General features: G+C 25.1%; 5 protein-coding genes across 5 annotated transcripts; 3 read left to right on the plus strand and 2 right to left on the minus strand.

Moving 5' to 3' along the window:
* Nucleotides 1-1,843: 1,843 nt before the first annotated feature.
* Nucleotides 1,844-3,988, plus strand: Phum_PHUM599350 (uncharacterized protein; the record flags this gene model as incomplete). The annotated part of the gene is made up of 2 exons (XM_002432688.1): nucleotides 1,844-1,895; nucleotides 1,968-3,988. The coding sequence occupies 2 exons, from the start codon at nucleotides 1,844-1,846 to the stop codon at nucleotides 3,986-3,988; spliced, it is 2,073 nt and encodes a 690-aa protein (XP_002432733.1).
* Nucleotides 3,989-5,209: 1,221 nt separating this feature from the next.
* Phum_PHUM599360 (alpha-1,3-mannosyltransferase ALG2, putative) lies at nucleotides 5,210-6,421 on the minus strand (the record flags this gene model as incomplete). Its single annotated transcript, XM_002432689.1, has 2 exons — nucleotides 5,210-6,192; nucleotides 6,223-6,421. 2 exons carry the CDS (start codon nucleotides 6,419-6,421, stop codon nucleotides 5,210-5,212), a joined length of 1,182 nt encoding a protein of 393 aa, XP_002432734.1.
* Nucleotides 6,422-7,247: 826 nt separating this feature from the next.
* On the plus strand, nucleotides 7,248-8,152 carry Phum_PHUM599370 (uncharacterized protein; the record flags this gene model as incomplete). The annotated part of the gene is made up of 3 exons (XM_002432690.1): nucleotides 7,248-7,478; nucleotides 7,524-7,580; nucleotides 7,865-8,152. 3 exons carry the CDS (start codon nucleotides 7,248-7,250, stop codon nucleotides 8,150-8,152), a joined length of 576 nt encoding a protein of 191 aa, XP_002432735.1.
* A 219-nt stretch (nucleotides 8,153-8,371) lies between these two features.
* Nucleotides 8,372-11,213, minus strand: Phum_PHUM599380 (membrane-bound transcription factor site 2 protease, putative; the record flags this gene model as incomplete). The annotated part of the gene is made up of 6 exons (XM_002432691.1): nucleotides 8,372-8,412; nucleotides 8,769-8,779; nucleotides 9,749-10,325; nucleotides 10,411-10,591; nucleotides 10,663-11,006; nucleotides 11,111-11,213. The coding sequence occupies 6 exons, from the start codon at nucleotides 11,211-11,213 to the stop codon at nucleotides 8,372-8,374; spliced, it is 1,257 nt and encodes a 418-aa protein (XP_002432736.1).
* Nucleotides 11,214-12,127: 914 nt separating this feature from the next.
* Nucleotides 12,128-12,994, plus strand: Phum_PHUM599390 (Sorting nexin-12, putative; the record flags this gene model as incomplete). The annotated part of the gene is made up of 2 exons (XM_002432692.1): nucleotides 12,128-12,289; nucleotides 12,668-12,994. The coding sequence occupies 2 exons, from the start codon at nucleotides 12,128-12,130 to the stop codon at nucleotides 12,992-12,994; spliced, it is 489 nt and encodes a 162-aa protein (XP_002432737.1).
* Between the last annotated feature and the right edge of the window lie 358 nt (nucleotides 12,995-13,352).

Here is a 13,352-nt window from a genome sequence, read left to right on the forward strand (position 1 = left end):
AGTAAATAATGCTGCTGATCTTAATATTCGTTCTATTTCGGTATTGTCTTCATTCGGAGGTGGTTCATCAAGAGTTTCACTATAATTACCCAAAATTCTATCGAGAAAACTAGATACAGAATCCTGGAAAATAATAATTGTGTAAACTTCAAGGTGTATATAAATAAAAGAAAGACCCCCCCCATCCATCCACCCACCCATCAACAAGCAAATAATAATTATTATTATTACAAGTAAAATGTCAATGATGAAAAAATGAGGGGGTGTGTATGTTAATAAGAGAGAGAGAGAGAGAGAGAGGGGGGGGGAAAAGAAGTTTAAAAACAAAGAAAACAGGTAGAAAAATAAATCCATGGTCACCACAATCAATCAATCAATCATTTTAATAACATAGAAAATATATATATTTCAAATCTAGACAACGCCAAAAAAAAAAATTATTTTCAAATTATCATTCGACTCCATTATTTAATCATTTAACAATTATTATTATTATTATTATTATTATTATTATTGTAAATAATAAAATTTCTTAACGGACACAAATAAATCAATGAAAGTCGGTCGAAAATTATTAACCTAATTTTTTTTTTTTTTTGGTCAATGATTATCGATTTTGGTCCTGCTGCCATTGCAAAATGTTTGGATGGTTTTTAGAAAAAAATATTAACAATGAATTGAGGATGTACGAACGAATGGAGGATGATGGATGAATGAGAACGAGAAAACAGGAAACAAAATATAAAAAATTAAACAGTCCGTAAATATTAATAATAATAAAACCGACAACAACTACAACAACAAAATTTTTGTTTTTTTTTACAAAATTTTTGTTTCAACTATCCAAATCGTAAGAGATAACCAAAAAATGTAAACAACATTTTAGGGAAAACGTTAAAAAAATTTGACAAAGACAACATTTTGAAAAAACAATAAAAAAATAAAAATGCTTAAAAAGAAAAATAAAATGAAATACAAAACGAAATTTTTAATGTTTACGTCGTGTCAGAAGAAGAAGAAGAAGAAGAAGAAAAATCAAACGGAAATAAACAATTTAAATAAAAATAAAAAATAATTACGTTACACAAATATTATTATTATTATTATTATTATTATTATTGATATTTACGAACCTGATATTACGAATTTTTTTTTTTTTTTAACGACGATTATTTAATTTTTTTTTTTTTTTTTTTTAATAATTATTTATTTCTTTAAAAGCGGAAAGAGGGGAGAAAAAAAAACTAAAAAATTTCGAACTTATTTCATCGAGACCCAAAAAAAAAAAATAAAAAAAATTCAAAGCCTCCGAGATTCGATAGAAAAATTATTATTATTTTTTATAAATACTAAAAAATTAATTTTTATGATTTTTTATATTAAAAAAAAAAAAAAAAAAATTCCTAAAAGGTTTTAAAGAAATTTTTTTTTTAAATAATAAAAAACCTAACTTATTATTATTATTATTATCGAAAAGTTTAAAGCCTTTTTTATTATTATTTTTTTTTGTAAACGTGGAGTTTTTTTTTTTTATTATTTAAACAGTTAGTTTATTTGTTTTGGTTCATTAGTTATTATTATTTTTTTTTTAATTTTTATTTTTTTTTCTTTTTTTTTCAACAGGTAATTTATATTAATTTTTAATTAATAATAATAATTGTTTTTTCTACCGTGTCAATTTTAAAATAAATCATTGACTAATTTATATTTCAAAACAGGTGCTAAATTAAAAGTTTTACTAATTTAACAAGAAAAACTAATTTTAGTGACCGACATCCATATCTAATAAATACATCGATTTTTTTTTTTCTATTAGTTACATCAATATCGAAAAATAACCATCATGAGGTGTCGAACGAGCCAACAACCGTATCCAATTTACACAACCGTTTTATGTGGGAAAAACATACCACCGAATATGGGTTACCGTCCTAAAATACCACCAAATTTTTTTAATATACTCCAAGGTTGTCCCAAACCTGAAACGCCACCCGGAACGACGAGAACGAAATTAATACAAACAATGTTTAGAGAATCGGAAGCGCAAACGGAACCGTATGTAGTTGATATACCAGATAACGTAGATAAGGGACTTGAAATATTAACGTTAGGTTGGTTGTCGTGGAACAATGGATTGCCCGCTGGCATGAATGAAATAATGACCATTGAAAGAGCACGGCAAAAAAGAGCATGGGAAGCTGCTTTGCCGATACCTTTGGATCAAACGAGCATGGAATTAAGAAGAATGATCATAGAAGCAATTGAAATTAACGAATGGAAATATCGCGAAGAAGTCATGACCGCCATGAATTCGATAAGAATGGAATTGGCAAAAAAAGTTATGAAGGAAAAATGTAAAAAAAATAAAGAGAAATACGAATTAAGAATAAATAATTATATAGATATAAAAAAAAGTGATAAGAATAAGAAAATTTTTAAATTAAGGTTGGCTTTTAACAGGCAAATGCGTAAACTCATTTCAAACAAGAACAAAATTAACTTCAAGTATCACAGATCGGATATAATTACACAATTCACGAGTAAAACATCGGAATTATATGCTCCGCAATTAAGGTTCGGAGAAGATCCTAGAAATTGGCACGAAAAAATACCATTTAATTTTCAATTTTATTCTGTTTTTAATAAGCTCGAAGTCATGCATCAAACTCTCGCGGATGTTCCCTTTTCTCTGTTGCCCGCATTCGATTTTAAAAATAAATCGAAACCTAAGGATAAAAACGTCAAAGATCTTTGTATACGATTGACTAAATGGACGGAACAAAATTTGGAAACTTTGTACGACGAATTGAAAAGTATACGATGGAAACGATACAACACGCCTAAACCTTGTTATCTCAAAAAGAAAATACCTGTTATGGTGACCGATTCCGAAATACCATCTGTTACGGGCGTTTCAGATGACGAAGAAGACATGTTTCAAGCTTGTTTGTTTCTACAAAAAACCATCAAAGGAAGAGCCATTCAAGCAGTCATGTTCGAAGGACGTGTAAAATGTCAAGAATTAATTGAAGAGCTTAAAAGTACTCATGCTTTGCAGAGTCACAAGGAAGATGAAAAGGGACAATTGAGAAGGAAAATATACGGATTGCAAAGACAAGCCGAAATCGAATTGATGCAGGAAAAGAAAAAGAACGAAATTTTAGCCGCTCTGGAAGGAAAAACAACCGGAGAAATGTTAGACTTTTTATCCAAAGAATTATTACGATTGCAAAACGAAAGGCAAACCCATGCTCTAGCCCTGCTTGCGGATCAAGAGAGACACAAGAGAGAAGCTATGGAAGCTGGAAGACGTCAATTGGAAGAACAACGTAAAAGAGAACACGAGGAAATGTTTAAACAAATTATTAAACTCCATCAAAATTCGGTTCGATCGTTCCTCGAAGAAGTTTTTGACGAATCGCAAAGTTGGGTGTCACAAAGGAACGCCAGAGAATACGTTACAGATCTAGCAAAGAAAATTGATCAAGCGGCAATGGCAACTACCATGGTTCCCATATTTACCAGATGTGACGATTTAATTGAAGAAGAAATAATTGCTGATTTAGTACATAATTTTGCTTTACCGGAAGCTGAAAAAAGAATTGTCAGACAAAGAATGAATGCGAAACAAAGGAATTACCTAAAAGTTTGCCACGATGAAGTTTATTCTAATATAGAAAAAATAACGCAGGGAAAAAGAACAGAAAAGGGACAATTGATACCCCTACCAAGATCAGACGTACATAAAATCCCTCCTCAAGTTCGTGTCAAATACCGTCATTTAAAAAGAACTCACGATACTAGTTCTTCGACATTAAATTCAATGCTTTCGGCTGGATCTGTTGTCGACGAACAATTTATGGCAACCTATAAAATGAACGCTGAACAAAAACAAATAGCAGAAAGAGAAATGTGGTCTTCTGGTTTTTCAAGGCAAGAAGTTATACTTAAAAACGATAAAGTTGACGATGATGATGATGTTCAATGATTTCATTTTTTTTTTGCTTTTTAAAACTTGTTTTGACAATTGTCTTTGTCATCGACCAACAAAAAAAAAAATTATACGTCCAAAGCTCAATAACTTATTATTCACACCATTATGAAAATCATTCTGCTAAAGTTTTTCGGAAAAATTCCCCTTTAATAAATAATTAACATGACGAAAAAAAAAAAAAAAAAACAAAAAAAATTTAAACTTTAAATATTAAATAAAACCTTTAAACACCTTAATAACTATATAAAAAAAAAACATGGTAACCACTACTTTTTTCCTTCTTTTTCATAACGGTAATTCGACTATTAAAAAAAAGTGTTATGCCATTTACAATAAAATTAGAACTTCATATTATAAATATTTACGCCTTGAACTATACGTTGATGATGATGATGATGATGATAACTACTTTGATAATAGTAATGATAATTCAATATCAAGTTTTTTTTTTTTAAACACAGTTATATATAATAATAACTATATAAACTAATTTTTTTTTTTTTTTTTTTTTGTAAAAATATTTTTAAAGTAATTTTTAAATAACAGTAATAATAATAATAAAATACAATTTCACCGTGATAATAATAATTAAAAATACCGTAAAAAAAAAAAAAAAAAATTTTTTTTTTCTATAAGATTTTTAAGTAGATCAATAATTATTAGATTCGAATAAAAATTATTAAAAATATTTTTTCTTTTTTTTTTTTACATTACAAAAAAATATAATTTCTTGCAGATTATATAATGAGTAAAAATTTCTTTATACTACATATATAAATATAAACATGTATTTTAAACCCATACAAAATCAATAATAATAATAATAATAATAATAATAATAATAATAATAATATTAATTAACGAGTTAGTTTTAAACACTCAGTTTATCTACAATAAAAATATTTAATATAAAATTAATAATATATATAATTTATTGAATTGGTTCTTTTATACTCTTAATTATATTTCATTATATTGTAAAAAAATAAAAATATTAAACATTTTTTTAAAAAAATTTTTAATTTTATTATATATATATATATGTAAAAATGACCTGACATTGTTAAATATAATTAATTTGAAATGCTTAACAGTATATATATATATATTTTTAATTATGTGTACAAAATAAAATATATAATTAACTTATTAAAAAAAAAAAAAAAAAAAAAAACCTTTTTAAAACCTAAAGTAATTGTTTATTGGTTTCAAATATCAATTCTCTTTTTTCCCTAATAATTCATTAACAACATTATTTAATTTAAGTGAAAATTTATCAAATGAAAAAGTTGATAAAACTCTTTCCTTTCCTGCATTACCCAATTTCATTGATAAATTTTCATTTAATAAAAATTTACTCATAGCAATAGCAAAAGATTCTGGCAGAGGATCACACAAATATCCTGTGACATCATTAATAATTGTTTCTGTAGGACCACCACTATTTACAGCTATGACAGGTTTTCTCATGTACATTGCCTCAATTGGAACAATACCGAAATGTTCATTCGAAGGAGTGTAAATTAAACAAGTGCACATATTCAAAAGTGATATTTTTTCCATATCGGTAAACGATTTTAAAAATGTAACTTTGTCACTTAAATTTAAATCATGGGTTAATTGAGTTAATTCTTTGTAATGTTCTACATTTTCAATAACTCTACTGTCATAACCTCCCGCCATAATTAAATGTACTTTGTTCCATAAATTTTTATCTACAATATTTTTCAGTTCGGATAATGATCTTATAGCTAAATTTAAATTTTTTTTCCTTTCATAACGATTAATTGATAAAAAATAAAATTTTTTTTCTGGATAATTTAATTTTAAATCGCTATCCTTAAATGAATCGAAAAAAGACATATTTAACGATGGATACAATATGTCAGGGTGAATGTTAATTTTTTTAAATGTTTTTTTAAAAACACCAGCCGTAAATTCACTGTTAACAAATACATGATTTGCTGTTCCCGTACTAATTTCTTCAACCCAATTAATAGGTACTCGATACAGAGCTTTGAGTAATCCTTCCGGTCTACTTAACAACTGATCAGGAAAATGACAATAAAAGATAACTTTTTTTATTTTAAGTTTTAATATAGGTACTGCCACAGACACAAGATCACAGAAAACAACATCAGGATTGATATTGCTAAAGAATATTATATAAAAAGCAGCATAAATCATTCTGATATAGGCTAATAAAGCATAGAATCTATTAAAAAAACTTCTGGGTATCCAGTCTCCCACAACAATAACAGAAATTTCACCATTAATTGTTTCTTCAAAGGCACGATTTTTATCATGATGTGTTGTTACAATATTTACTAAATTTCCTTTTTTTTTTAACCCTAGGGCAGCATCAACAACTAATCTTTCAGCCCCTCCGATTCCCAAATCGGGATGTAAAAAAGTAATACGAGCCATAAAGTTAATATATATATATATATATAAAAATTATTACTCACAACTTATCATAACTTTTATCTATCTTCTGACGCCATTTTGCAAATACAATACTACCAACTCACTAAAAATTAATTTAACGTATATGAGAGAGACAGTAAAATTTCTTATCGACATTATTCATCGTATTTAGAAAACTTTTTAATAATATGACATTGGTTATCAATTAAATTTTTAATTGGATAATAAAATCTCATTTTACATTGTAAAATTATTATCATTATTTTCACAAAACAAATTACTAATATACCCGGTATATAAAAATATAATAAAAGTTTAAAAAAAAAAAAAAGTCAAGTCATAGACGTGTAAAAACTTTCAATTACTTTTCAAATTGTATTTTTCAATTAAATTTTTTTTTTATTTGCAAAATTTAAATGAAAAAGAAAATTATTAAATAATTTTTATTAAAAAAACGTTTTTTTTAGCAATTATTTTTTGTTCTAATTATCAATAAACATTATTTTCCTATCTTCTCCTATTAAGCATTAAAATAATTATCAATTTAAAAAAAAAAATATTATTTCTGCTACGTTATGGTTCTGTTAAAATGTAAATAAAAAAAAATAAAAAATTAAGAAAAATTTTCCGTTAAAAATTTACTAAAAAAATAATTTTTTCTAATCAAACTACAGGGGTTTGTATATTTTACCAAATATGATTGTGTTGAAATTATACTTTTTAAACCCTTGAAAAACATCTTTTAAAAAAAAAAAAAAATTTCTACAATAACCTTTAAATTAATATTGGCAGGAAATATAAAAATGAAAAAATGTTTTTTCAAAAAATGGAATTCCCTTCAAACACAAAAATGTTTTTTCAAAATTTAAAACAATGTCCTATTTGTTTGAGACAATTCACACCAGAAAGAATAATATACCATGAAAATATTTGTAAAACTTCAGCAGAAATTCAAAGAAGTTTATTTGATTCAACATTGCAAAGAATAAGCGGGACTGAAGTTGAAAATATGACAAAAAGAGAAATTTTCAAATCGAGACTTAATGACACCGCAAAAGTTAGTAAAATTTTTTATTTTAAAGCTTATTTATTTAAAAAATAGTCAATGATTATTTTTCAAAACGACGTTAATCAGATTGCATTTGTAAAACAATCTAAAGTATAATTTCAATATGACAAAAATATGTTAAAAATCGTTATTTAATAATACAAAAGACCTTTAAACGTTATTTCCTTTACCATATTTCAATTATCTTTAAAAAACTGAATTAAAATCTAAAATTACTAAATGCTGGCGTGTAAAGTTACATTAAATTTAATAGGTAAAAAAAAAAAAAAACTGCATATGTTATTGCAAATTGGTAACAATAATAATAATAATAATATTTACATTCATTTTTTTTTTTATAAAATATTTTTGCTGACTATACAAAATATTTTTAGACAAAGGGACCCACACAACTTTCAACAAATTGGAGGGCGAAAGATGTTGAATTTTTAAAAAGAGTTAGAAATGATAAAAAACCAATTGAATCGAAAACAAATAACTCACCAATGATTCCTAAATTGGAGTGTGAAGATTTCCTTCAGTGTCCACTCTGTTTGAGAACATTTAATACTCCTTCCTTTGACAGACATATTAAAGTTTGTGTAGAAGTACAAAATAGAAAAAAATCAAAACCATCCGTCGGTTATTCAAAATCAGATAAAATTTCCCAGGAGGAAGTATAAAATTATCACATTTTTTTTTCTAAAAGACACATATTTGGTTTAATTATATAAAATAGATTTGGAGATATGCTTTAACCAAAATTATGTGTCATTTTCAACTTTGAGATTTTATATGGTTGTGTGGCACACGAACTGTGATGATTATTTTTTCACTTAATAATTTTCACCTTCTTAATGAAACTTAATTTAAAACTTAAATTATCGTATTAAATTAAACTTTTAAGTTTCACTATAAACCAATTCCCGGCTTTTTAAAAATGCTAAAAAAAAAAAAAAAAAAATTTCAACGCTAACCGAAAAGAAAAATTTTTTTCACTGCATTAATTTTGGCACAATTTTTTCTTTTAAAATGGCGACAATTTTCCCTGCAATGTTTATAATTCAGATTAAGTAAAAATTTCAATAAAAAGTATGCTTGTTCCTACCGAAGCTCTTACTTTAAAGCAGGTACGTTTTAATTTTAATAAAATAAGTAATTTTTATATTTTAAAAAATTAATTCTAATTATGGTTAATGAAATTGCAAACAAATTATTTAACTGTAAAAATTAAAGTTCACTGATAAGAATTTATCAATTTAGTGATTTTTTTAAAAATAAAATTTAATTGGGAATTACCGTTTTTATAACTTTAACATATTTTTAGAAAAATAAAATTATTTAAAAAAAAAAAAATGTGTATAATTATTTTTGCAGTTTTTACTTAGACAAAGAGTTCTTCAACTATACAGAGAATTTTTTCGTGCCACTAAACAGATTTCTGAAGAAAGCAATAGGAAAGAAGTTCAAGATTGGATCAGAAGTGATTTTAAAAATAAAAAAAATGAAAAAGATGAGTATGCTATAAAATTACATATTCAAAATGGACGATTAGCATTAAGGGAACTTAAAAGTAATATTGCCATGGCCAAATGATTTTTTATAATTTAAATATGCTGTAATTTTTTTTTTTTTTTTTATAGGTTATTTTGTAAATTATTGTTGAAAAATTATAATAAAAATATTTATTTTGTTATTATTACATTTTTATTATAACTAATTACATTAGCGAATAATACTTTAGTAAGTAGTGAAACGTGTAATAATTTTTTTTTTTTAACGATATAAAAAAATTTAATTTTTTTTATACTTTTGAAGAGTAAAAAAATAATCGATATTTCAAAAAAAAAATATAAAAAACAAATTTATAAACTTTTCCTAAAAGAGAAAAATTATAATAATTGTTTACCTAACTAAAAACAAATTTCAATATCTCATTATTGTATAAAAATATTTTCTTAGATTTATTATTTAACATTAAAAAAGTATTTTTTGGTAAAAATTTTTTAAAAATGCAACTGTTAAAAATTCCTAAGTGAATTTAAATATATATATATATATATTTTGGCAATGTAAATTTTAAACGAGTTAACATTTTTTAAGTCACATAATAAAATAATTTATTATTTTTTTAAATTAGTAAGCGATATTATGAAAAATCTTTTTATAAATATTTCAACAATGGTTTTAAAGTATTTGTTGTTTAGCAAACATAAATTTCAGGTTAAAAAGTACAGTCATTTTTTTTTTTTTTTTAATACAAAACTCTAAAAATTGACTGTGCTAATTTCCATAAAGCACATACGATGCTAAATCCTAATAATAGCATTCCTAACAAATTACAGCCGAATGTTAATGAATTTTTAAAATGAAATGAACCTTTATTTAAAGAATTGATAAGAGTACAGGAAATGTGATACCCATCAAAATAAAAACAAGGTATAGAATTAATAACGGCTAAACCCGAGGAAAATATTACTAAGTATTTGGCAAGGCGAATTAAAATTTCTGGTAACTTAGAAGGAAACATTCTGTACTGTTGAGAATAATCAGAAACTCTTACAGTTAAAAGAACGTGTTTTGGAATACCTATATAAATTACGATGCTTCCTTTAGATCTATGAATTCTTAATAAAGTCGTTCCTTCGGGAGTAACAGGTCGAACACAATGGAGTCCTGATGGACAATCTTTTGGATTTCGGCACATAAATGCAGTTCCTGCGATGATACGCCTTCCAGGAAGACAAGAATATTGAAGAACTTGAAGTGGAGCACCATCTTCGAGAGTTTCAAAACACAAATGGGCATTGCTACTGTTTTCACAGCATTGAACGGTTCCTTCTTCTGAAACTTTCACTAAAATAACATTTTTTTTTAATATGATAGTGCAGCTTTTAAAGGAATATATTAAAATTGTAAAATATAATAATGTTTAACTAACTAGGAACTGATTCATCTAATTGACGAATTATATCTTCTGAAATGCAGTAGCCAGGAGAAGGTTTGTTCGTAAAAGACATAAGACATTTCTGCCATGTTTCTATATCAGAAACTTCGCAATCATTAATTGCTGTTAATTTATCTCCAGGATAAATACCACTTTTTCCAGCAACTTTTGAATTCTGTAATAAAATATAATACTTTTAAATTTATTGCAGTTTTTCTAATGTCAAAATTTAAAAAACTCACTCACTTCATTAACATGCAAAACATAAACTCCCTTTCCCAAATCATAAAAAGGACTGAGTAAGAATGGTAGGCTGATTAATATAATATATGAAATCAAAGAGAGTATTATATTATGCCATATTCCGGCACAATATATTCTAAGTTGCTTTATCGGATGAAGATGAGACACTTCTTCAGAATTAAGTTTAACTATAGCAATGGGTATAACAAATATTATAATTATACCTATACCAAAAACATGAATGCCTTCTTTATAAGCAGCAATGGCATGACCTATTTCATGAATGATGCTACAAAGTGCAATGGTGACACAGTAATATCCAAAATCTCCAACTGGCAAGTTTATTCCTGGAATCTAAAAAATTTTATAATTTTGATTTTATTATTTGTTGAAATAAGTTTTTTTAAAATGTAAAAATATTTTTAACAAATGATTTCCTGTAATAAAATACTAACCATCGGTTCTAATAACATGGAATATTCATCATTTTTCGATTTGCCTTCTTTTAAAATATTTGTAATGTTTACGATTAACAAAATAACAGATACTGGCATAAGAAATACTGTTGCAAATACACCAAGATTAAACCATTTTGGTAAAAATTTTGAATGAAAAGAACTGAATTTGAATAAAGCAGAATTCAAAGCAGCAGTAAACCACGTAATATTAAAAAATCCTATATTTAATCCCGATTTTTGTAGAAATTGTAGATACGGATAATGCGAGCAAGACTAAAACAAATATAAAAAATATATTAAAAATCATAAATACTACATTTATAAAAAAAAAAAAAAGTTTACATTTAATTTAATTAAAAAATTTATATTAAAAAAAAAAAAAATTATTATTCAATTCACTACTTATTTGAAATTATTTTGAAATTGTGAGTTGCTAACACCGACAATAAATAATTCTGATAAAAAAAAAAAAAAAAAAAAAAATTATTTAAATTTACATTATATAATTTTAACTAACCTTAAAAACTAAATCAAAAAAGTATAAAACGGAGTTTATCAAACAAGCAATAATAAATAATGAAAGAAAATCCATCAGATTCAAATTAATTTTTTTCTTTAATCATTTGTTTACTAGATAATAATAATAAACGATAATTCCACCATCCTTCCCCCTTTTTTTTTACGACAAAATTCGCGTACTCTTGCTCTTAAAAATTAATTTAAAAGCAAATAAAAAAAATTACCGGTTAAAAAAACACAATTTAAAAAATTTTTTTTTTTTTTTATAATCGGTTAATATTTTAAATAAAATTATTCAAAGCGTAATTTAATAAAAAAAAAAAAAAAAAGTATAAAATTTATAATTATATCAGTTTACAACTGACTCATAAACCGATGATCGGCCATGTTAAATCAGTTTGGCAACATTTATTAGTAATGTCACATCTTGATTAATAGTTCAATTGAGAAAGTTTTTGATTTATGTAGTAAACATTTAATTATTAATTAAAATGGCTGATACATCAGACGCTACCCGACGTCTGAACGCTAAAAAACAAACATTGGATGATGCTTATGCGGCTCCGGCTAATTTTTTGGAAATTGATGTAGCACTTCCTATTACTCATGGTGTCGGAAAAAAACGATACACGGATTATGAAGTTAAAATGAGAGTGAGTTAATAATTTGTTAGAGTAATATCTTTCCTCAAATTTAAATTATTTAACATTAAATTATATTTATAAAAAAATTGTATTTCATTAAATTAAATATTTCATTTTGAATAACTACAAATTTTGTCTTGTTATGTCACGCATACTTCTAACAAGTACAGTACTTTCATTTATTAAATAGAATCTTTGCTTCACAATTTTTTTTTTTTTACCAAGCATACTACTATTCAAACTTTACAATTAAATTGTTCATTAAAATGATTTTTCATCAACAATTTCAAAATATATTATTTTTTTCTTTTCTAATTTGCTTGAAATTACACAATCAGGGCTCAAGTTTCATTATTTTACAAATATTCAATTTCTCAATCGTTTCAGACCAATCTTCCTGTTTTTAAAATAAAAGAATCGACAGTCAGAAGAAGGTACAGCGACTTTGAATGGTTGAGAACAGAATTAGAAAGAGACAGCAAAATTGTTGTTCCACCATTACCTGGAAAAGCATGGAAAAGATTAATGCCGTTCAGAGGTGATGATGGTATTTACGAAGAAGATTTCATAGAAGAAAGAAGGAAAGGATTAGAAATATTTGTAAATAAAATAGCTGGCCATCCATTGGCTCAAAATGAAAGATGCCTTCACATGTTTTTACTGGAACCTGTAATAGATAAAAATTATGTTCCAGGAAAGATTAGAAACACCTAACTCCATTTATTCCCAAAAAAATTTTTTTTTTTTTTTTTGAAAATTTACAATTAGGTGTGTAACAGATGAAATATATATATATCATAAAAATGATGACATAGATTTTTATATGTATGCTTATCATAGAAATCTCTATAACAAGACTTTTTGCATGAGTGTGATATCATATGTAATCGAATAATACATAAAAATCAATAATAATTATTATAATCGATGAATCATAACTGTTATGAAAATTTTCAACATACCAGTGATTATTATTATTTATTTTTTAATAATAAATTTTCAATATTGTTTTGAAATTAAAAAAAAATCATAATGAATTATATATACGATGATTATAAAAATAAATAAATAT

Source organism: Pediculus humanus, genomic scaffold (assembly GCF_000006295.1).
Source record: "Pediculus humanus corporis 1103172108317 genomic scaffold, whole genome shotgun sequence".
Lineage (NCBI taxonomy): Eukaryota > Metazoa > Arthropoda > Insecta > Psocodea > Pediculidae > Pediculus > Pediculus humanus.